Below are 22,567 nucleotides of genomic sequence, written 5' to 3' on the forward strand. Positions count from 1 at the left end.
ATGGGGAGCTCTGGAGTCATGACAGCCCTTTGGAGTTGTCTCAAATTTAAGCAAGGGAGCAAGTGCATGTGTCCCCTCACCATCCACCTACTGGATATGAGCTGCCCCCAGGGAGGACGATTCCTCAGGAGGTAGCTGGTGTCCTGAGGGTTGTCAGCTGCCAGCATCCAGACAGCTAGTAAAGTGGGTACTTCAGTAGTGGAAGGGGTGGGGTGGACAACGCACCAGCCTCTGTGCAGCCTCAGGGTCTGCCCAGCAAGGCAGGCAGCTGACTCAGCAGCTGTTTGGATCCTGTTTTCTTTGATCTTATCTTTCCCCACTTTGATCCTCTCCCTGCTCCCACACATTCCCTGGTAATGTCAGAAGCCTGGTCCCTTTCTCCCAGAACACAGCGCCATCCTACCATCCCATGATGTTCCTCAGCTTAGACGGTCCTTCCTCCCCTCCTTCCACGAAAACCATGCTCCTCCAACAAAGTCGAAAGCTAACCTGCTATTGGATCATCCCCCCCCCCAAAAAAAAACTTTGACTTATATTTGTCTTGCTTACACGAATCTTGTGTTTTCCACTTATTGGCTTGTAAATTTTGTGAGCTTACAACTTACTTAAAATATTTTATTTACATTTTAGTTTTCGGCGGACACAACATCTTTGTTTGTATGCGGTGCTGAGGATCGAACCCGGGCCGCACCCATGTCAGGGGAGCGCGCTACCGCTTGAGCCACATCCCCAGCCCCTACAACTTACTTCTTTATGAAAGCTTTTATTCTCCCCATCACTGAGCATTCTGGTTAGCACAAAATAGGCATTCAACAGGTGGACACTGATAGCATCAAGTAGTTCCAAGCTGTTACCTTAGTTTCTTGGTGGTGGGGGTATCTCCCCTTAAAGGCACATGCCTGCAAACCCAGTGACTTGGGAGGCTGAAGCAGTAGGATTGCAAATTCAAGGCCAGTCATAGCAAAGGCCTGTCTCAAAAATAAAAAGGGGCTGAGAACATAGCTCAGTAGTAGAGTTACCTGGGATTAGACCCCTAGGGCTGGGGGTAGAATCTTAAGACCCTTTGGCTCTCCCTCTTATTTTTCTCGTGGGAAGCAAATGAAATTTACTTATTTACTAGAATTTGAGCACCAAGTATGGAACAAATATGGTCTGGGCTATTGTAATATTTTTATTAGTTGCTAATGGACCTTTGTTTATATGTGGTGCTGAGTATCAAACCCGGTGCCTCACACATGCTAGGCAAGCACTCTACCGCTGAGTAACAATTTTTGGTTTTTTATTGAGATTAAAAAAAAAAAAACCATAAAGTTAACATTTTAATATATACAATTCAGTGGCATTTAGTACATTCACAATGTTGAGTAATCATCACCTCTGTCCAGTTTCAGAATGTTTTACATGACTTCACAAGAAAACCCATTTCTATTGCTCTTGATCTGTGCATGACACATCAAGGAAGGGAGGGGCCCGATGTCTGAAGATTCAGTGAAACCCACCTTTGTGCAGAAATGTGGAGGCTTACTTTTGATAGCTCTGTTTACTGGATGGGAAGATACTTTTTGGTGTTCTGAGGGTTACATCTGGATGTCACTTTGAAGTTCCAAATTATTCCTGTCTCCTCAGGGAACATCCCCCAACTTTCAAACAAGGATAGTTCAGAGCCATGCAGACCACACCTCATCATTGCTTAATATTGTATGTGGCGAGGAAGGAACAGTAAACCCCTTCTGTCAGTCGTTCTCATCTGGTGCCGTAAGTTTCTGTGCCACTGTGATTAAATGAACAGACTTACAAGCTCAGTCAGGAAGGGAGGGGCAGACTCCAGGGGAGCAGATCCCAAACCCTCTTTCCGTGGCCTAGGTAGCACAGATGCTTTGTGCTAAATATCTTATTTCTCTCTGAATCTAAAATATATTCCATTTTAAAGATGAGGAAGCCAAGGCTAAGGGAGGAGAGTCACATGCTCAGGCTCAGTAAGAAATGCAGAGTTAGGATTTGGCAGATCCTAGCATCCCACACTGAGGTGGTTCCAAGGAAACCCTGCCAGGAAGTTGACCTGCCCCTCAATTCTTACCTGTTCTTGTCTCCAAGTGTACTACACTGTGACAGGACTCCTCTCCCTACCCAAACTGAGATGGTAACAGTGAACCCTTTAATCGCCCCTCTCAGTCAGTCCACGACATCTGCAACATGTGACAGGCAGGGGGGCAGATCAGCACCTGATTTTTGCACACATCAGGTCAAACATGGTCCAGAAAATAGGCTCAGTGGGGTGTAGATATATACAAGTTTATTTCCAGTGAAGGCAAAAAAAAGAAAAAAAAAAAAAAATCAACCTTCATTCTTAAAACCACTTTTCTGAAAAGTAAAATTTTCTGGCCTGGCAGGCTGTGGCATACCTATAATTCCAGCAACTTGGGAGACTGAGGCAAGAGGATGGCAAGTTCAAAGTCAGCCTCGGCAAATTTGCAAGGCTCTAAGCAACTTAGTGTGACCCCATCTCAAAATTTAAAAAAATAAAAAGGGGCTGGGTCTCAGGGGGAGCATCTCCTACCCCCATACCTCATAGTTCAATCCCCAATACCAAGGGGTGGGCAGGAATCCAGAGTGAAAATAGGTTTCCTGGAGATGCATTATTTTTAAATGTAACGTTACACATTACATAAGCATTTTAAGTCAGATAATAGCTTAAAAGATTGGATGTTTCTGGAGAGATTGGTGGTCTCCTAGACGTTGAGTCTTTAATTCTGATTAAGGCTATGAATAAGGACAATATTGCAATTTATTTTATTGGTATAAGTTATACATGATTGAAATAATTTATAAGAAATGACTGGGGATGTAGCTCAGTTGGTAGAGTGCTTGTCTTGCATTGCTTGTCTTGCATGCACAAGGCCCTGGATTCAATCCCCGGCACCACTATTGGGAAAAAAAAAAACACAACTTCTGAGCCACCCAAAATTTAAAAATCAATGCAATACTGGGGTTAAAAACTTCTTTCATACACCACATCAGCAGTAGCTTTTGATTTTTCTTACCTCAACTAATTGCACTTAAGGTAGATTACTGAAATATGACAGTACTTCCTTAAACTTTGAAGAACATGTTTGTAAACAAGTAAAAGATCTAGATGAATGTATTCTGGGCCTATGCATTATTATTGTTATTTTTCAGAGCCGGGGACAGAACTCAGGGCCTCACACATGCTAGGCAACCACTCTACCCACTGAGCTATGCCTCCAAATCCCTAATTTAAACATTTTGAATATTTGGTATAATTAAAACATGTCCACAGGCAAATTGAATTTGAACAAATATATTGGCCTTTAAATGCCTTGTGTTTCAAGTTTAGCAATCAGACCGTACTAATGCCTTCAAATCTTTACATTTGTTAACTGGCAGAGAAAGTGCGGCCTTCGATAAACAAATTATCCTTACAATCAAAGTATCAAGATCCACTAATTGTTTCTGTGATCCGCCTGACTTCATGGAACATACCATGCTACAGATCTGTTACTAGAAAAACACTACGATAGCATATCAAAACCTTCCTTGTTGTTCCATAAAAGCTAGAAATTAATCAGAGGGCACATTTTCCACAGGAGGGAATAGCTGTTTACCCCATCAGTCTGCAGCTCCTTCTGGAGAACGCCATCAGTCGAGGTTAGAGGGAATGAATGTTCTCTTTCAATATCATCCATAACCTCATTGAAATGTTGGTCAGAATTTGCAGGTTTACTTCTGCTTGAGGCAGGTCTCATGTGAAGAAGAACATTTGGTCCAGGTGAACCCCCGTGGGGCTCAACTTGCTTACTGGGAAGAGGGAAAAGTTGCAAGGTGAGACCTACACTTTCCACTGTGGCTGTATGCCTTCCTCCTGCTGCCTGCTCTCAGGCGACTCTTACTAAAATACAATTTTAAGTAAGCTCTGAAGGTGGGAAGCTTATTGGCTCTGTGTTTTGCATTTGCATTTTTTTTTTTTTTATAGAGCATCACGGAGATCATGATCTACGGTAGACTGTGTGTAAGAGGAGCTGGGGGTGTCGGCAGAGTAAATTTGGAGGAGCCCACAATATTGGCAGAGCATAAAAGGGCCCCTGCAGGTTTTGAAGAGTTGGACAATGTATTTGCGAAATTTCTCCCCCAGAAAAAAGTAGATGACTGGATTAAGGCAACAGTGAACGAAAGCCAGGGTTTCTGTGGCCTGGATGGCGTAGTCCAGATACCTTTCAAAGGTGCAATTCTGAAGAACTTCTAGCTCCACCAGGGTGTCCAAGAAAAGCACTATGTTGTAAGGAGTCCAGAACCCAAGAAAGAGCACCACCACAGCAAAGATCATCTTCACCGCCTTGTTCTTCTTTTCATTTTTGCAGTGCTGCAAGGTTCTGATGATCATGGAGTAGCAGAAGAGCATGATCCCCAAGGGGATCACCAACCCAAAGATGTTGATCTCCAGGGAGCTGAGAACCTTCCACGTGGTGGAGTTGACAGAGTACTTGGTTTTGCAGTAAGTGTGGTTGCGCTCGGTGTAACAAGTGCTGAACAAAAGGCCAGGGAGGGAGGCGAATACAGCCACTGACCACGTAGCCACACTGGTGATGACCCCATAGGTCAGGGTTCTTGCTCTCAAGGAAAACACCGCATGCACGATTGCCAGGTATCTGTCGATGCTCATGAGCATGATGAAGAATATGCCACTGTAAAAGCCCACCAAGTACATCCAGGAAATAATCTTGCATAGACCCAGACCAAAAACCCACTGGTCTGCAGCGTAGTAGCCCCAGAATGGGAGGGAAAGCACAAAGAGCAGATCCGAGATGGCAAGGTTGAGCAGGTACACGTCAGTCATGGACTTGAGCCGCTTGTATTTGAACAGGACTAGAACCACCACGGAATTTCCAAGCAGACCCAACAGAAAGACCAAGGAGTAAAGAGGGGGCAGGAAGAGCTCCCCAAAGGCCTTGACTCCTTCTTTGTTACAAGGCTTGGGGATGCTCTCATAGAGGTAGTAGTTGCTGTAGATGCTGTCATCCAGGGTAGTGTCTGCTGTATCCGTGGGATTCATTTTCTAAACCTGTGAGGTTCTCAAGGAAGGTCTGGATGCAACAGACACAGCTAATGACGGGAAGAGAAAACAAAAGATTTCTGTAAGGAAAAAAAAAAAAAGTCAAAATGGTGCTAAATGTGGAACACAGCTCCTCAGCCTGGGAAGGGTATAAAATGATCTGGGACAAAGCACTTTGTAGCTAATTCCCCAGAGTGCCCTGCAGGCCAATGAAATAACCCAGGCCTTGACCGGCATAGTTTAGGTTCAAAGTCCAGCTCTGCCACTCATTTTCTTATCCCTCTACTGGAACTCAATTCTTTTTCTTCCCCCCACCCCACCCCAGCTTGGTTCCAGAGATTGAACCTAGCTAGGCATTTTTAACCACTGAGCCACCTCCCCAGCCGTTTTTATGTTTTGAGACAGAGTCTCACGAAGTTGCTGAGGCTGGCTTTGAACTCATAATCCTCCTGGGCTGCCAGGATTACAAGTGTGCGCCATCACACGTGGCCAATTCTCTCATTTGTGAGGATAACTTAAGACCCCCTTTTCAAGGAAGTGTATTTTATTTTTTATTTATTTTTTAGAGAGAGAATTTTTCTTATTTATTTTTTAGTTTTCGGTGGACACAACATCTTTATTTTTATGTGGTGCTGAGGATCGAACCCAGCACCCTGCGCATGCCAGGCAAGTGCGCTATCCCTTGAGCCACATCTCGAGCCCAAGGATGTGTATTTTAAAGATTGTATTTAAGCTGGGGACGTAGCTCAGTGGTACTGTGATTGTCTAGCATGCCTGAGGCCTGGATTCAATTCCCAGCACTGCAACAACAACAAAAGATTCTCAAAGATAGTAAAAGCCACTAACTCCACTTTCCGGGATGACAAGATCAGCTGGGATTCCCCACAGAACTGGACCCAGACCCTTTGACAGAAAAATAAAAATCTAAATATGGAGAGCTAAATAGTGTAGTATACCACTACCCCAGCTCCTTGGGAGTCTGAGGCAGGAGAATCATTTGAACCTAAGCATCCAATATCAGCCTAGGTAACACAGTGAGATCCTGTCTCTAAAAACCAAGCAACCATGAGCTGGAACATGGCTTGGTAATAGAGCGTCTGCCTGGCATGTGTGAGGCCCTGGGTTTAATTCCCAGCACTGCAAAACAAAACACAACCAAATCAACCTACACAGCGGGGCTGGGTAAATCACTCAGTGGTAGAGCACTCACCTCACATGCATAAGGCATTGGGTTTGATCACTAGCATCACAAAACCACCAAAACAACCAAAACCTTAAACGTAAGGCCAATATTTCAGTAAGTGCTTACTTCACTAAAAGGAAACCAAGTTGGTCACTTGCCTTTATATAAAAACGCTTTGTACTATATAGACTTCAAAGAATGTTCACCAGTATGGTCCAATATATTCCCATGTTCCTGTCCCTACTCTACCTCCACCAAAAATCTTATACTCCAAGCTAAGCAAGCTTAATTGATCCATACAGAAGATCTATGAAAAATTCAGAAAGGTCAAACAACTTCTAGAGACCACAGAGCTGAGCGTAGAATTTGCTCTTTAGGCTCCAAGCCCAATGATCTGCCAGTAACTTAGGTCTCAGGAGGAGATGGGGGGGGGCTTATTAATTTATTGCATTTGCTAGTTTCTGGGGTATACATAGTCCCACTATATAGCCAACTCCAAACTACCAATGGGCTCACAAAATTTCCGAACAGGTAACGACAGACTCTTGGGAGTTGGTCCAAGCTGGCTCCAAAGCACATCTACCTGGGGGCAGACCTGACCTTTGGGCAGAAGGTAGCTAGCTGTTCATAAGCCAGTTTGACACTAATATAGCAAATGTATTTTGAAGGCCTTTTGGGAGGCTTCAAGATTCTGATAATCTGAGGGAACTTTGTGTTCTTTTCATCAAGCTACATATAAAAAAAAAAAAAATCAGTCCTCTGCACCAAATCTCATTAGAGTGGGAAGTGGCCTGACAGATCTAGAAAAGACACATGATAGCCAGAAAGAAACTCTCCACCTCCCCAGTCACCTGTGTCTCCCATCTAAGTTGTCCAAAGAGGTTAAACCCTCCTCCCAGTTACACACATGCCCACCTGTGTATCAATTCGCGGACGAAGGGCTTTCCTCCCACCCCGACATTCCTTATTAAACCCTTTTAATAAGGGTTTAATAAGTGAATTGTTAATTCACTTCCAATGCCTCCCACCACTCACCCAGATGCACAAACTGTTTCTCAAAGAGATTTTGGTTTCTTCCTGCAGGGGAATGCTAAAGACCCATGGCATCAAAGATGTGTGTTAAATGAATAGTTCTACTCTTTCCCACCATTTTACCAGTGAAAACTAAAGATCAAGACTGAGGAGTTAGGAAACTATCAGAAGTTTAAAAAAAAAAAAAAAGCTGGTAAATGTTTGGAATTCTGTAGGCACGTGTGTGGTGTTTCTTAATCTTGGAGTCTTGATGGAAAGTTTGTATATTTAATGAAAAAATATCTGTTTAGGACGTGTGAACTTAAGCAAGATGTGCTCAAGGGGAAGAGCCCTACATGTATGACTACCCGTCAGAAGAGGGTTCCGAAGCGTGGGGACAGGTAGAGAGCATGTAAGTTCCAGACCGCTGTCTACCCTGAGACACAAATCACCTATATGCCCGGGTGTCTGGGTTGGCCAAGTAGCTGGCCAGGATGCGTTGCTGCCTTCAGGCCACACGTGTCTAGAGAAAAGTGCGTGGCCGGAGGCCCCAGGAATGTCCCGGTCCCCGTCCCCACTTACCTTGCTTTTGTGAAAGTGACTCTGAGGACGGTCTGTGAGGCAATGCCAAGCCTGATCAAGCAGCACAGCTCTATGAAGGACGAGTGCCTTTGAAGGATGTGTGGCTTCCTGTGAGCACCGGCTCTATCCCTCACCCATCTATGCTGAGTTCAAGTGGGTTTTTTTTTTTTTTTGATAGAAGCAGAGAAAAGTGACTCATTTCCCAAAACTGAAGGTTAGGAAGGTTTGCATTCTTCTGTAAGAGGAGAAAATGGAGAGGAAAGCCAAGTAAGCTTTTTAATTTTAAAAATTTGTTGGAGGGGCTGGGGAGGTCGCTCAGTGATAGAGCTTGCCTCATGTGTGTGAGATGAGGCCCCAGGTTTGATTCCCAGCATTGGGGGGAAAAAAGTCGGGACGTAGTTTAGTGCTAGAGCTTCCCTAGCATGCAGGAGGCCCAAGAGTTAATCCTCACACACCAATTTATTTGTTGGCTTTTTGGGGAGGTGGGGTGGGGTTTAACCAGGGTTTGAACCCAGGGGCACTTAATCATTGAGCCATATCCCCAAGCCATTTTGATCTTTTATTTTTGAGACAGTCTTACTAAGTTGCTGAACTTGCTATCCTCTTGCCTCAGACTCCAGAGTATCTGGGATTACAGGTGTGCCCTCCCCACTATTTGTTGACTTTTTTTAACATAAAAGGATTTTTTGTTCCTTCTAACTGGCTTATATGCTGTAGAATGTTCCTTCTCTTTTGGGTCATTGGGCTGATGGTTTTTTCCTCTTCATGAATACACAAGGGCAGGTACTCAAGACATATGATATTCTCTAAACAAGTGGGATCTGAGCCAGACTTGAGAAGGCCAGGGAAACTTAAGGAAAAGGATATTCCAGAATAGAGAAAAATTTGTCCAAATGAGCATGTCTATTTATCCAAATCTTCCCTGACTTGGAAGATTTTAGCCAACCACATTCTTGGATTCCATTATTTGTCTTCAAAGCTGTGTCAGTTGACCTCTCAAGTCCCTTCTGCTTGGAAACTGTGCCATTTCACTGACTGATTAAATGAAAATAGCTGAGCCTGATACGTTGCCCTGCCATTACTGGACTCCCAAGAAATATCTGGGTGAGTCCCATCAATCGCTGTGTGTTTAGATTCAAAGAAGGTTTCTAGCCAGGCAAGGTAGTGCATACCTGTAATCCTCGCAACTTAGGAGTCAAGGAAGGAGGATCACAAGTTCTGAGGCCAGTGTCAACCAATTAGTGAGGCCCTATCCAACTTAGTGAGACTCTGTCTCAAAAAAGTATTGAGGATGAAGCTCAGTGATAAAGCGCCCCTGGGTTCAAGTCCAAGTACAAAAAGGCAAGTTTATAGACCCAGCTATCCCACTCCTTGGTTTATACCTAAAGGACTTAAGAACAGCACACTACAGAGACACAGCCATATCAATGTTTATAGCAGCACAACTGCTAAATTGTGGAACCAACCCAGATACCTTTCAGTAGATGAATGGATAGGTAAACTTTGGTATATATACACAATGGAACATTACTCAGCATTACAAGAGAATAAAATCATGGCATTTGCAGGTAAATGGATGGAGTTGGAGAATATAATGCTAAGTGAAGCAAGCCAATCCCAAAAAACCAAAGGCCAAAATAAAATGTCTTCTTTGATATGAGGATTCCGGGTAGGAATGATTGTGGAATGAGTTAGACATCATTAACCTAAGTACATGTATAAAGGTACCACTTTGTTTACAATCAGTGACTTGAAAAATTGTGCTCTGTGTAATATGAAATGAACTGCATTCTGCCCTCATGAATAACACATTAGAATAAATAATTTAATAAAAAAGACAAGTTTAGAAATTGTAGAGGTTACTTCTGTGTAGAAAACTGGTCTTCAAAAGTAAACACCCTCCCTCAAAAAAAGGTATTAAGTTTTTAAGTAACATCTATTTCATACATGAGGAAGCAAACTCAAGAGAGGAAAGGTGGTATGCCATGACATCACACCAGTCAAGAGACACAGCTGGGCCAACACCCACACTCCTGACATCACATTCTATTGGGCTTCATTTCAGAAACCTGAGCAGAACAAGACTCAGTGTAAACCCTGCCCCAGACTATGATCCACAGCACCTGTTGCCCAACATGAGACCACAGCGACCCCTGGTGACCAGGCTTATTGCAACACCAAAACATCTGGTAAGTTCCCTAGCCAACATGTACTAGACCAACATCTCTGAAATTGAAGCCAGAAACTCCCAAAGCTTTCAGGAAGAATCTCATAGGACTCTGCTGTAGAGTACCGTGTTAAAATGAGAGAAATGTGCCAGGCAGAGCTACACAGGATTGTACCCAGGGACAATGAGACAGTAAACAGAGTTTAAAGTCAGTTTACGTATGGCCGGCGAGGTTGGTTGGGTTACAAGGGCCTTCTATCCATTGGCTAATCTAATAATTTTGTGGGCTCAAAATTAACCACATGGCCCCAGGGAATTCAAGTTAATACACAGTGGCCTCTGGTTATGAGAACCTAATAAGTGGAGGGGTTGGGTGTGTGGACTAAGCTGCTCTAAAAGGGAAACATTACAGCCAGACATGGTGGTAAATACCTAATCCCAGCAACTCTGGAGGCTGAGATAGGAGGCATGAAGTTCAAGGCCAGCCTCAGCAATTGGACTGGGGATGTAACTTAGTGGTAAACAATTCTTGGGGTTCAAGCACCAGTTTAAAAAAGTGGGGGGGGAGGGGGAGGCAGAGAGGGGTGGGTTAGGGAGACTGGCTACAAACCAGGACTACAAAACGGATTCATCTGAGTAAAGAGAACTTTGGTAAGGAAATAAAATATTGCAAATAATTTTTGGAAAGGTAACATTTTCATGTAAACCTGTATGTCCAAGAAGATTAAGAAAAACAGAAAACCTGTAACTGATTGACACTACTTACCAAAGTTGTGCTGAGCATCTAAAGTACTCAGAGAATAATTTAGACCTTAAATGTTTATATTAGAAAAGAAGAAAGGCTAAAAGTTCGGGAGAAGGGTGTTTGACTGGAAAAGGAGGCAAGAGAAAAGTAACAGGGGATAAACCATGGGGGTCATAAGAAAGAATATAAGAGCAGAAATTAAACAAGTTCAAAGGAAAAGAGACCCATTAAAATATTTGAAAACACTAATAAAACTGACAGACCTGTAAGGAAGTTAAAGGGGGGAAAAAAAACAACTTTAGAATGCAAAGGGAGATATACAATTTTAAAAAATATTGTGAACTTTATCACAATAAAAGGTAGATAAATCTTACCAAAACTGGCTCAAAAAAAACATAAAATATGATTTTTAACATCATCCAGTAGTTTAAATGCTTGACAAGAGCAGATTCATACACACTCAAAAAAAGTTTCCACGAATTCTAAGTATCCGAGGTACCTACGGTTTTAATCTCAGGCATCTTCCCTCCCCTTCTGAAATAAAAAAAAAAACTCTAAACTCATTTGTTCAGGTTAGTACTATAATTTTGATAACAAAACTAGACAGAAAGTAGGAAAACATTGTTCAATTTCACTCATGAATACATAGGGCAAATATCCTATATGAAATGTTAACCCATAATGATCAAGTTAGTTCATTTCAGAAAAGCAAAGTTGGTTTAATACTAGAACATCTATTTTATGCATATCACCACATTAACAGAGAAAAGCCATATGCCATAGAAAGAGCCATGAATAAGGGGAAAAAAATCTACCATTTATGACAATATAAATGAATCTGAGAGGCACAGAAAGACATAATATGAGGAATCTAAAAAACCCAACTCAAAGAAGCAGAGAATACAACAGTAGTTACCAAGGCTTGGAAGAGGGAGGAAGGGCTAGGGAACGTTGATCAAAGGCTACAAATTTCAGTTGGGGGGAAATATGTGCAAGATGTCTACAGGGCAATATGTTGACAAATATATACTTGAAAATTGCTAAGAGATTTAAGTGTTCTCAACACACTTCAAAAAACTATGAAGTAGTTAATGCATACGTAAATTAGCATGATTAAACCTTTACACCATGTATACCATAAATATATATAATCTTTATTAGTTAAAAAACAACAACAACAGTATTGGTAATTTAGGTGGTGGTAGGATGAGAAGTCAGCTTCCGAAGCACAAAAAAGAAATTTTACCTTAGAAGGTAACTTTTTTAAAATGCCAAAAATCCAACAAATCTGCTATCCAATTGTAAACAAAAGTCATTCCTTTAAAAATTAGGACCATGGCTGGGCGTGGTAACACATGCCTATGATCTAGCAGCTGAGGCAGGAGAATTGCAAGTTCAAAGCCAGCCTCAGCAAAAGCGAGGTGCTAACCAATGCAGCAAGACCCTGTCTCCAAAGAAAATACAAAATAGGGCTACAAATGTGGCTCTGTGGTCGAGACCCCGAGTTCAATCCCTAGTACCCCTCGCAAAAAAAAAAAAAAAAAATTAGGACCATGACTGTAATGCCCACCACCAATTCTATTATAGCCAGTAGGAAAAGACAACTCAAGAAGATATAATGAATTCAACAAATTAAACAAAAATCAGATGTATACTTAATAGTGAACAAAGCCTTTTTAAATTTTTCATTTAAAATAACAGAACAAAAAGTTTAGAAATAAAAGGAGACGAAAGGCTTGTATTCTGAAAACTACAAAATGTTGTTGGAAGAAATAAAAGATACAAGTAAATGAGGAAATGGCCTATGCTTACAGACTAGAAGACTTAGTATCATCAAGTCAGTATCACCCAAAGTGATCTAAAGATTCAGTATGGCATCCCTACCACAATCTCAACAGCACTTTTTCCACAAATAGAAAAATTCATATAAAATCTCAAGGGGCCTGCAGAACCAAAACAATCTTAACCTACACTTCCTGGTTTCAAAACTTATTACAAAAAGCCATGTTAATCCAAATAATGTGAAACTGGCACAAACACAGACACAGAAATGGAATACTCAGAAACCCTCACAAGTATGGTCAAATCTCTTTTTGCATTGTCTTTACTTCATCCCATTCCCACTGTATAGTAATGATGTCACTTAGTACATTCTCTGAGGGATGTGGTCACATTAGCATTGAGAAGGGTGCCAAGATTATTCAATAGGGAAAAGACAAGTCTTTCAATAAATGGTGTTAAGAAAACTGGAGATCCAACCGCAAAAGAATAAAGTTGAATACTTACCTTACACAAATAACAGATAAACTATAAAACTTGCGGAAAGAAATAGAAGGGAAAAGCTTCATGCTGATGAATTTCACAATGATTTCTTGTACCAAAAGTACAGATAACAAAAGGAAAAACAGATGAACTGAACTGCATCAACATTTAAAATTTCACCACATGGTGGCGCTCACCTGCAGCTGAGTGGTAGGGCTCTTGTGGAGCATGCAAGAGGCCCTGGGTTCAATCCCCAGTGACACTAGAAAGAAAAGGACAAAGACTTTTTGATTTGGTGAATTTTAACCAGGTTGAGTTTTCAAGAAAAATTTTTAATAAAACAGCCAGGTGCGGTGGCATGCACTTTTAATCCCAGTGGCTTGGGAGGCTGAGGCAGGAGGAATGCAAGTTCAAAGCCAGCAGCAGCAACTTGGCAAGATCCTAAGCAACTTAGCAAGTAAAAATATCTGGGGAGGTGGCTCAGTAGTTAAGTGCCACTGGGTTCAATCCCTCGTGCCAAAAATTTTTTTAAGTTTCTGTGCATAAAAGGATATGATCAAAAAAGTGAAAAGGTGGGTTGGGGTTGTAGCTCAGTGGTAGAGCGCTTGCCTCACATGTTCGAGGCCTTGGGTTCGATCCTCAGCACCACATAAAAATAAACAAATAAAAATAAAGATTTTTTTAAAAAGTGAAAAGGCAATCTGCAGAACAGGAGTAAATATTTGCAAATCATCTGATAAATGGTTAATATGCAAAATATTTAAAGAAACCCTACAACAAAACAAGAAAAACAACCTGATATAAGAATAAAATAAAGTATCCAGAAATGAACTTCAGCAACTAGTCCAGAAACAGATTGAAGCATTTTATCACATTCTAGTCTCCAGATTGAAACCTAAAGTGTGAAATTCAGAATTTTTTAATCCCCCTTGGGAACCTGAAATGGAAAGAACTGTTCTCTCCATACCTGCTAACATCAAAATGTTCCATCACCTAAGGTTAGTCCTTCAGAACATAACCTTTGTACCACTGCCCACTCCACACCCACCTGATTCACGTGTAGACCACTAAATCCCATTCCATAATAACCAATTCCCTCTTTCTGCCTTTCAGTGTGCCCGGACAGACTCTTCCTCCTTCCTGAACCCATTTCAATATTCAGCACAAATGTGTATATTTCAAGAGTATAATCAATGGGCTGGGAATGTAACTCCATGGTCGAGGGCTTGCTTACATGTATAAGGCCCTGGGCTCCATCACCAACAACAAGAAAATAGATTATACCATTGTAACACTGCTATATTGTACATGAAGGGACAATGGGGAATAGACACCACAGGGATTTTTAATATAGAGATTTAGTCAGGCGAGCCGGTGAACACCTGTAATCCCAGTGGCTCAAGAGGCTGAGGCAGGAGGATTTCAAGTTCAAAGCCAGCCTAAGCAACTTAGCAAAGCACTAAGCAACTCACAGTTACACTCTGTCTCTAAATAAAATACAAAAAGGACTGGGGATGTGGCTCAGTGGTTAAATGCCCCCGAATTCAATCCCTGGTGCCAAAAGAGAGGGAGGGAAAGAGAGAGAAGCTTAGTTGTCATACCATCAAGAAGGTGATATGAAGAGTTCTGAGGGAACTGTTCTGGCAAGAAATTTTGTTCCTGCAGCTCTGAGACTCCTTGGTGGGACCTGTGGAGGCAATAAGTACCATGGTGATTAGCAGACAGACTATAGAGGAACATCATCATCTGTGGCTGCCTTCCCTCACCCCCCAGGGTGAAAGGAGGAGAAAAACCTATCAGAAAATAATGGTGCCACCTTGAACAAAATAACAGGTATGTCCCACCACACTACTCAGCTAAGATATATTTCTTTGTTTGATTCTCTTGGTTTACCCAACAGGGAAAAGAAGAAGAAATGTCATTAACTACTGTTGACAAATGATTCCTCTTGCATATAGTTAATTGAGAAGTGGGACCAATTTGGTCAAGGTTCAGTCAAGCTGAATTTTAACAAAATGCGAAATAGTCTACATTTCATTACACAAAGTCAAAATCTCACTGTATAGTTTTCTGTTACTGCTGTAACAAATGGCCACAAACTCAGAGGATTAAACAACATCTGTTTCCATGCATTTTCCAGCTTGCTGAGACCACCAACCTTCCACAGTCTGTGGGCTCTTCCAGATTCCGTCAGCACTGCACCTTCTTCTCGCCCCTGGCGTCAAAATGTTCCATTGCCTACCTTCATTTTATAAAAACCCCTGTGAGTGACATCTGGCTCTCCCAGATCATCCAGGATGATCTCCCTTTCTCAAAGTCCTTAATTTAGTAATTTCTGCAAAGTTCCTTTTGAATGTAAAGCAGCACATTCACAGGTTCTGGAGATAAGAACATGGGACATCTTTATGGGCTACAATCCTGTATCACATCACATTGAGCAATATCACCACTGACACAGAAAACTCTTACTCAAAAATTATTATATTCATACTAATAGACGCAAATTCTCCAAGATTGTAATTTTTGCTTGAAAGCTCAGTGGGTTTTGTTTTGTTGTTGTTGTTAACCAAGGATTGAACCCAGGGATGCTTAACCACTGAACTACATCCTCAGTAGAGACTGGGTCTCACTGAGTTGCTCAGCACCTCACTTTTTGCTGAAGCTGGCTTTGAACTGGCGATTCTCCTGTCTTCAGCCTCCCAAACCACTGGGATTACAGGCATGTGCCAACATGCCCGGTGAATGCTAAGTTTTTATCATTGGCAATAGTCAATGGTTTCACTTAAAATGACAAGCTTGCTTCATTGATTTTTCAATATCTATTGAATAAAATTGTGGTTATTTCATGTAAAATGAAATTCCATAAGAATTCAAGGTTAGAGATGACAAGTTTTAGTTTTTACTAAGATTATTAAGTAAAATTGGTACTAGGAGAACAGAGCAACAAAAGAGTTAACATTTTTGAGTACAATTTGAAGGCACTGTATTAATTTGTCCAAAGATCCCAGTAGTTTTTGCCTGCAACTGCTTTTGCATCCTCAGAACAAATACAAAGAGTGAAGAACAAAGTTATAGTGTCAGTATGAATATTAATTTGATATCAGATCCCCTGGAAAGAGTGGCAAAGACCTACCACCTCCTACCCTCACCAGGGGTCTATGAGCCATATCACATCTTGAAAATTGCTATTTAGAAAAATAAAACCTGCCAGCAGATGGCAGCAGGTACAGTAGCATTTCCCAATTTGCATTAACCATTATTTAGGAAACTGATTTCATTAAAAAGGAATTTAAATTTTTGCCTTAAAGTTCAAAGATAGCATCTCTTTTCAGAAGTTAAACTAGACCAAATAAATCCATGAAACAGGTGCTACTTCAGCTTACGATGACCCAACAACTTTAAGTACTACAGGCCTCTCACTTTGTCACATGGAACACTAAAAATAGTACATAGCCTTGGTACAGGAACTCTGCCATTTTACTAAATAGTGCAAAATTCAAAAAAGTGTTCTGCCAACTGGAATTACTCTAAAATTGAAGCATTTCCCTTAAAGAATCATGTATAGAGTTTAATAAAACATTTTTTCAATTAAATGTTATTCAGTCTTTTTCTTTATTAAAACATCAGGGTACTAAGAAAGAGCTTAAAGAAATTTTAATGAGACCATCTACATATTGTCATCAGGCTTCTTGATTGATGCCTTTTTTTTTTAAAATAGAGAAAAGGTTGTAAAGGTTAAATTTAAGTTTTTCTCTCCTATTAAGTTTAAGTTTTGCTTTTCTGTAAGTTTAAGTTCTGTTTTCCTGGAACCCAAAACGTATGTTAAAAACAATTACTTATGTCAAAATGTACCCTGACCCAACACCCCCTGACAAAACGCATGATTATTCTGTAATGGTTATTTTTTAACAATCCCACTCTCGCACCCTAACTGCCATATGAACTTCCCTGTTTAAACACTGTATAAAAACTCTGCTTAAGCTGTACTTGGGGCTCCAGTTTCTCTCAGGAGAACTCTGAGCCCCAGCATGCTGGTCCCCTCCCCCCCAAATAAACCCTTTGCTTTTGTATGAGACAAGTCTCTTGGTGGTCTCTTCCTCCGACGTTTGCCCGACCCTAACATTTGGGGGCTCGTCCGGGATCCGGCAGCAGCGGACGTCTCTCGGGGTAAGTAAGGCGCCTCCTTTTTGTTTTGATTTTGTTTTCTTCGTTGCGATCGCTCAGGACTTTCAGTTTTGGGGCTTGGCAAGGTGGCTGTCAGCAGAGAGCATAAGTTCTCCCCAGCAGTGGTGGACAGAAGTGTCCAGAAGCCACAGACCATGTCCCCAAGGGATGCCTTGGTGGACTCAGGAAATCGAGGGACGGAAGTGCCCCCGATGCGAGGGACGGAAGAGCCCTCAGCTCAGGTGTATTTTGCCACTGATTCAGACTCAGTGACTCTGTTGCCAGCCCGTCAGGTTCTGCCAGCTACTCAGTTTTGGTTTCTGTTTCAAACTTGTGGTGGACGTCTATTGTTTGTCTTTATTGTCTGCGTCATTACTTTTACTGTTTGCATATCTCTCATTATGGGACAAGGTACCTCAACTCCCCTGTCTTTGACCCTTGATCATTGGACTAAAGTCCGCTCAAGGGCCCAGAATCTTTCTTTTTCAGTGAAACGCCGGAGCTGACAGACTCTCTGTACATCAGAATGGCCCACTCTCGGAGTCGGATGGCCTCCAGAAGGATCCTTCCACCTCCCTCTAATCCAAAAAGTCAGAGATATTGTCTTCCAGCCGGGACCACATGGTCATCCAGATCAACAGCCATATATTCTTACTTGGCAGGACCTCTATGAATCTCCCTCTTCATGGGTGAAACCTTTTCTTGCACCTGCCTCCACCTCTACCCCCACCATTCTGTCCCTCAAACCCTCCGCTCCTTCCCCTCCTCCTCCCCTTCTTCCCTCCATCCTCCCTGAATCCCAAGATCTAACCTTACTAGATTCCCCTCTTCCACCCCCATATCCCTTGCCCCTCAACCCTCAACGTCCTATAGACAATTCCCCTGAAACCGATCCAATCCCTTCGGTGGAAGAAACGGCTCCAGATGACTCCCTTGCAATAAACCCAACTCCTCCTCTATCGGAGAAAATTGGGCCAGCAGGGGGAACCCGCCGACAGCGAATAATTAAGAATCCTGATGCTCCCGTGATGCTCCCCCTCCGCCCCTATGGGCCAATGATTGATGATGGGCAAGGGGGAGAAATACAAGCTTACCAATATTGGCCCTTCTCTTCTGATCTATATAACTGTTAAAATAATAATCCCCCTTTTTCTAAAGATCCCACCCGACTCACAAGTTTAATAGAGTCACTGATGTTTTCACACCAGCCTACCTGGGACGATTGCCAACAGCTTCTAGGGACCCTCTTCACAACTGAGGAACAAGAAAGGATCCTCCTGGAAGCCAGGAAAAATATTCTTGGACCAGATGGACGACCAACCCAACTTCCCAATCTAATTGAAGCTGCCTTTCCCCTGAACAGACCCAACTGGGATCCCAACACCCTCGAAGGTAGGGAGCATCTGTCCACTTATCGCCGGGCTCTAATAGCGGGTCTCTGAGCGGCCGCCAGACGGCCAACTAATTTGGCCAAGGTAAGAGAGATTATCCAAGGGCCTAATGAGTCTCCCTCAATGTTTCTAGAGAGAATTATGGAAGTATATAGGAGATATACTCCTTTTGATCCTCAGGCAGAGGACCAAAAAGCATCTGTTGCACTGGCCTTCATCGGGCAGGCTGCCCTAGATATTAAGAAAAAAGCTACAACGTTTAGATGGACTACAAGATATGACGGTACCTAGGCCCACGCCAAAAATTGCCCCTGGCTTTAGATCAATGTGCTTACTGTAAGGAGAAGGGACACTGGGCCAGAGAATGCCCTAAAAAGAAACAGTCACGTCAGCCAGCCATCCTGACCCTGGAAGATGATTAAGGGAATCGGGGCTCAGATCCTCTCCCCGAGCTCAGGGTAACTTTTGAAGTGGAGGGGACCCCAGTAAACTTTGAACTGGACACAGGAGCAGTATGCTCAGCCCTTAAAACTCCATTGGGCCCCTTGTCAAACAAGAGGTCACTAGTTCAAGGGGCTAATAGCAATAAATATCGGGCCTGGACAACTAAGAGGACTACGGACTTGAGGAAGGGAAAAGTTCATCACTCTTTCTTAGTAATCCCAGAATGTCCAGCCCCATTGATGGACAGAGATCTGCTCACCAAACTTTGGGCCAGAATAACCTTTAACCTTGATGGTCCCCAAGTGAAATTTCTAAACCCTTCAGTGAAGACTCCCATAGTCACAGCTTTAACTATGTCAGTAGATGATGAACATCAACTCTTCACGCCCTCTAAGACTGATCAAACGGGCAAACTACCCCAGAAATGGATAAAAGATTACCCCAATGCCTGGGCAGAAACTACTGGACTAGGCTTAGCAGTCAAACAGCCTCCAATAATAGTGGAATTAAAAACCTCTGCCTCCCCAATCAATATTCAACAATATCCTCAAGCAAAAAAAAGCTAAAAATGGAATAAGGCCTCATATTCAAAAATACTTGGCTCTGGGGGTCCTAAGACCCTGTCAATCGGCCTGGAACACTCCTCTGCTACCAGTGAAGAAACCAGGAGGAGACTATCGCCCTGTGCAGGACTTAAGGGAGGTCAGCAACAGAGTACAGGACATTCACCCCACAGTACCTAATCCATATAATCTGCTCAGTACTCTAAATCCTGAGCGAAAATGGTATACTGTCTTGGACTTGAAAGATGCCTTCTTTTGTTTGCCTTTACATAAGGACAGCCAGCTACTGTTTGCCTTCGAGTGGGTGGATCCAGAAACAAGAACATCTGGCCAGCTAACCTGGATTAGACTCCCACAGGGGTTCAAAAACTCCCCCACTCTCTTTGATGAAGTCCTCCATAGGGACCTCAATAACTTCAGGACTACACACCCAGAGGTCACCTTGCTTCAATATGTGGAGGACCTGCTTCTGGCAGCTGACACCAAGGAGAACTGTGTGTCTGGGACACAAGCACTATTATCCGAGCTTGCACGGCTTGGATATAGAGCTTCAGCCAAAAAGGCTAAAATCGGCCAACAGGAAGTTATCTTCCTGGGCTATTCCCTAAGAGATGGCAAAAGATGGCTCACGGGGCCCAGAAAACAGACTGTTGTGCAGATACCGCCCCCATCTAATAGGAGGCAACTTAGAGAGTTTCTCGGGACTGCTGGCTTTTGTAGATTATGGATTCCTGGGTTTACATCCCTAGCCGCTCCTTTATACCCACTGTTAAAGGCAGACACCCAATTCCAATGGACCCCCAAACATCAGCAAGCTTTTGATGACATTAAAAAGGCACTGCTTTCAGCTCCAGCACTGGCACTTCCAAACGTAGAAAAACCCTTTACTCTTTACATTGAAGAGAAGAAAGGAATAGCACAAGGAGTGCTCACTCAGACTTTAGGGCCCTGGAAGAGACCTGTAGCCTACCTGTCCAAAAGGCCAGATCCAATGGCTAGCGGGTGGCCCCATTGCCTAAAAGCTATAGCAGCAGCGGCCCTTCTAATAAAAGATGCTGATAAATTAACGCTGGGGCAAAAGCTAACCATTATAGCCCCTCATGCCCTGGAGAACATCATTCGTCAGCCTCCAGACAGATGGCTATCACACTCTAGAATAACTCACTACCAGAGCCTGTTGCTTGACAAAAACAGAATAACACTGGGACCCCCAGCCCCACTTAACCCAGCTACGCTCCTACCTGAAGAATCGTCAGAGCCTGTCATTCATGACTGTCAACATATACTGGCAGAAGAGACCAGTATACGACAGGATCTAAAGGATCAGCCACTGCCCCATCCTGAAGTCGTGTGGTTCATGGACGGCAGCAGCTTCCTCCAGGACGGTAAGCAACGAGCTGGGGCAACAATAGTTAGCAGGACTAAAGTCATCTGGTCCTCTGGTCTCCCAGAAGGGACATCTGCTCAAAAGGCAGAGCTGATCGCCCTTACGAAGGCATTAGAACCAGCAGCAGGCAAAAAGGCCACCATATATACTGATAGCCGTTATGCATTTGCTACCGCCCATATACACGGGGCTATTTATCAGCAAAGGGGACTATTAACTTCAGCTGGAAAAGAAATAAAAAACAAAGATGAGATTCTCCGCCTTCTCTCAGCAGTGCAAAACCCCAAAGAATTAGCTATAGTACACTGCCCAGGGCACCAAAAGGGAAATGATCCCCTGGCGGTTAGAAACAGAAGGGCAGATGAGGAAGCTAAATTGGCAGCTCTCAACGGAGTAATCATGTTAACACTTTCCTCACCGGGGGAACAACAGTCAGGAGATTTGACTGCGTCGGAGTACCCAGGCAACTTATCACCTCAGGAAACTGACACTGGACTCCTTGACTCCACTGGGCATCAACTCACTCACCTAGGTTCAAAGAAACTACAGGCATTCCTGAAGGATCAAGAGCAGAAATTTCCGCTGACCGACACACAACGAGAAGAAATAGCCGAACGGGTAATGAGAGCCTGCCGGGTCTGTCAATTGGTTAATGCTTACCCTTCCAAGCTTCCCACAGGGAAACGCCTACGAAGAACCAGACCAGGGCAATTCTGGGAAGTGGACTTTACTGAAATTAAGCCAGCAAGGTATGGACTTGAAGTATCTCCTAGTTTTTGTAGATACTTTTTCAGGGTGGGTTGAAGCCTTCCCCACGAAAAAAGGAAACAGCGGTGGTAATCAAGAAGATCCTGGAGGACATCTTCCCGAGATTTGGCCTAAGGTAATAGGGTCCAATAATGGACCGGCGTTCGTGGCCCAGGTAAGTCAAGAGATTGGCCTGAACTCTGGGGATTAATTGGAAATTACATTGTGCTTATAGACCTCAGAGCTCAGGACAGGTAGAAAGGATGAATAGAACCATCAAAGAGACCTTAACAAAATTAAGCTTAGAGACCGGCATAAAAGATTGGACAATGCTCCTACCTTATGCACTGTTTCCTGCAAAAAATACTCCCTCTGTTTCTTTATGTAATCTCACCCCCTATAAAGTCCTCTATGGTACCCCTCCTCCAAAAAGAGACTTAACCCCAACTTTGAGACTTAATGATTCCTTCCATGCTCCCTTGCTTGACAGACTTAAAGCTCTTGAAAAAAAAACCAACGATACCTGGAAACAGCTGGCCACTTCCTGCCAACCTGGAGACGAAGGAACCCCATACCGATACCAAGTGGGAGACTTTGTCTATGTAAGGCGGCATCAGGTGTCATCTCTGGAGCCTCACTGGAAGGGACCGTATCAAGTGCTGCTCATAACACCTAAGGCAGTAAAAGTGGATGGAATCGCTTCCTGGATCCATGCCTCCCATCTCAAGCCTGCTCCCTCTCCAGACTCCGATTGGAAAACTGGAAAAGACTGGTAACCCTTTCAAATTGCGTATTCGCTGTATGGATAGGGCTATGGACTCTCCCCTTGACCACCAGCAATCCTAACTCCCAT

The 22,567-nt window shown here is 43.0% G+C and overlaps 1 protein-coding gene and 1 long non-coding RNA gene across 2 annotated transcripts in view; one reads left to right on the forward strand and one right to left on the reverse strand.

Annotated features, from left to right (window-relative positions):
- Nucleotides 1-17,096, forward strand: part of LOC120891443 (uncharacterized) — a 38,180-nt gene extending 21,084 nt beyond the window's left edge. Inside the window, exons 3-7 of the long non-coding RNA XR_005735826.2 lie at nucleotides 1,627-4,510; nucleotides 7,574-7,674; nucleotides 9,910-10,033; nucleotides 14,684-14,851; nucleotides 15,159-17,096. This is a non-coding gene — a long non-coding RNA (uncharacterized LOC120891443). The remainder of the gene's footprint in view (nucleotides 1-1,626; nucleotides 4,511-7,573; nucleotides 7,675-9,909; nucleotides 10,034-14,683; nucleotides 14,852-15,158) is intronic.
- On the reverse strand, nucleotides 1,259-8,098 carry Ccr4 (C-C motif chemokine receptor 4). Its single transcript, XM_078038224.1, has 2 exons — nucleotides 7,845-8,098; nucleotides 1,259-5,148 (listed from the first exon to the last, which is right to left on the reverse strand). The coding sequence occupies exon 2, from the start codon at nucleotides 5,066-5,068 to the stop codon at nucleotides 3,986-3,988; it is 1,083 nt and encodes a 360-aa protein (XP_077894350.1). The 5' UTR covers nucleotides 5,069-5,148; nucleotides 7,845-8,098; the 3' UTR covers nucleotides 1,259-3,985.
- Nucleotides 17,097-22,567: the final 5,471 nt, after the last annotated feature.

Source organism: Ictidomys tridecemlineatus, chromosome 2, assembly GCF_052094955.1.
Source record: "Ictidomys tridecemlineatus isolate mIctTri1 chromosome 2, mIctTri1.hap1, whole genome shotgun sequence".
Taxonomy (NCBI): domain Eukaryota; kingdom Metazoa; phylum Chordata; class Mammalia; order Rodentia; family Sciuridae; genus Ictidomys; species Ictidomys tridecemlineatus.

Coding starts and splice junctions, on each gene's coding strand:
- Ccr4 (XM_078038224.1), bottom strand. CDS start 5,068: ATGAATCCCACGGATACAGCAGACACTACCCTGGATGACAGCATCTAC.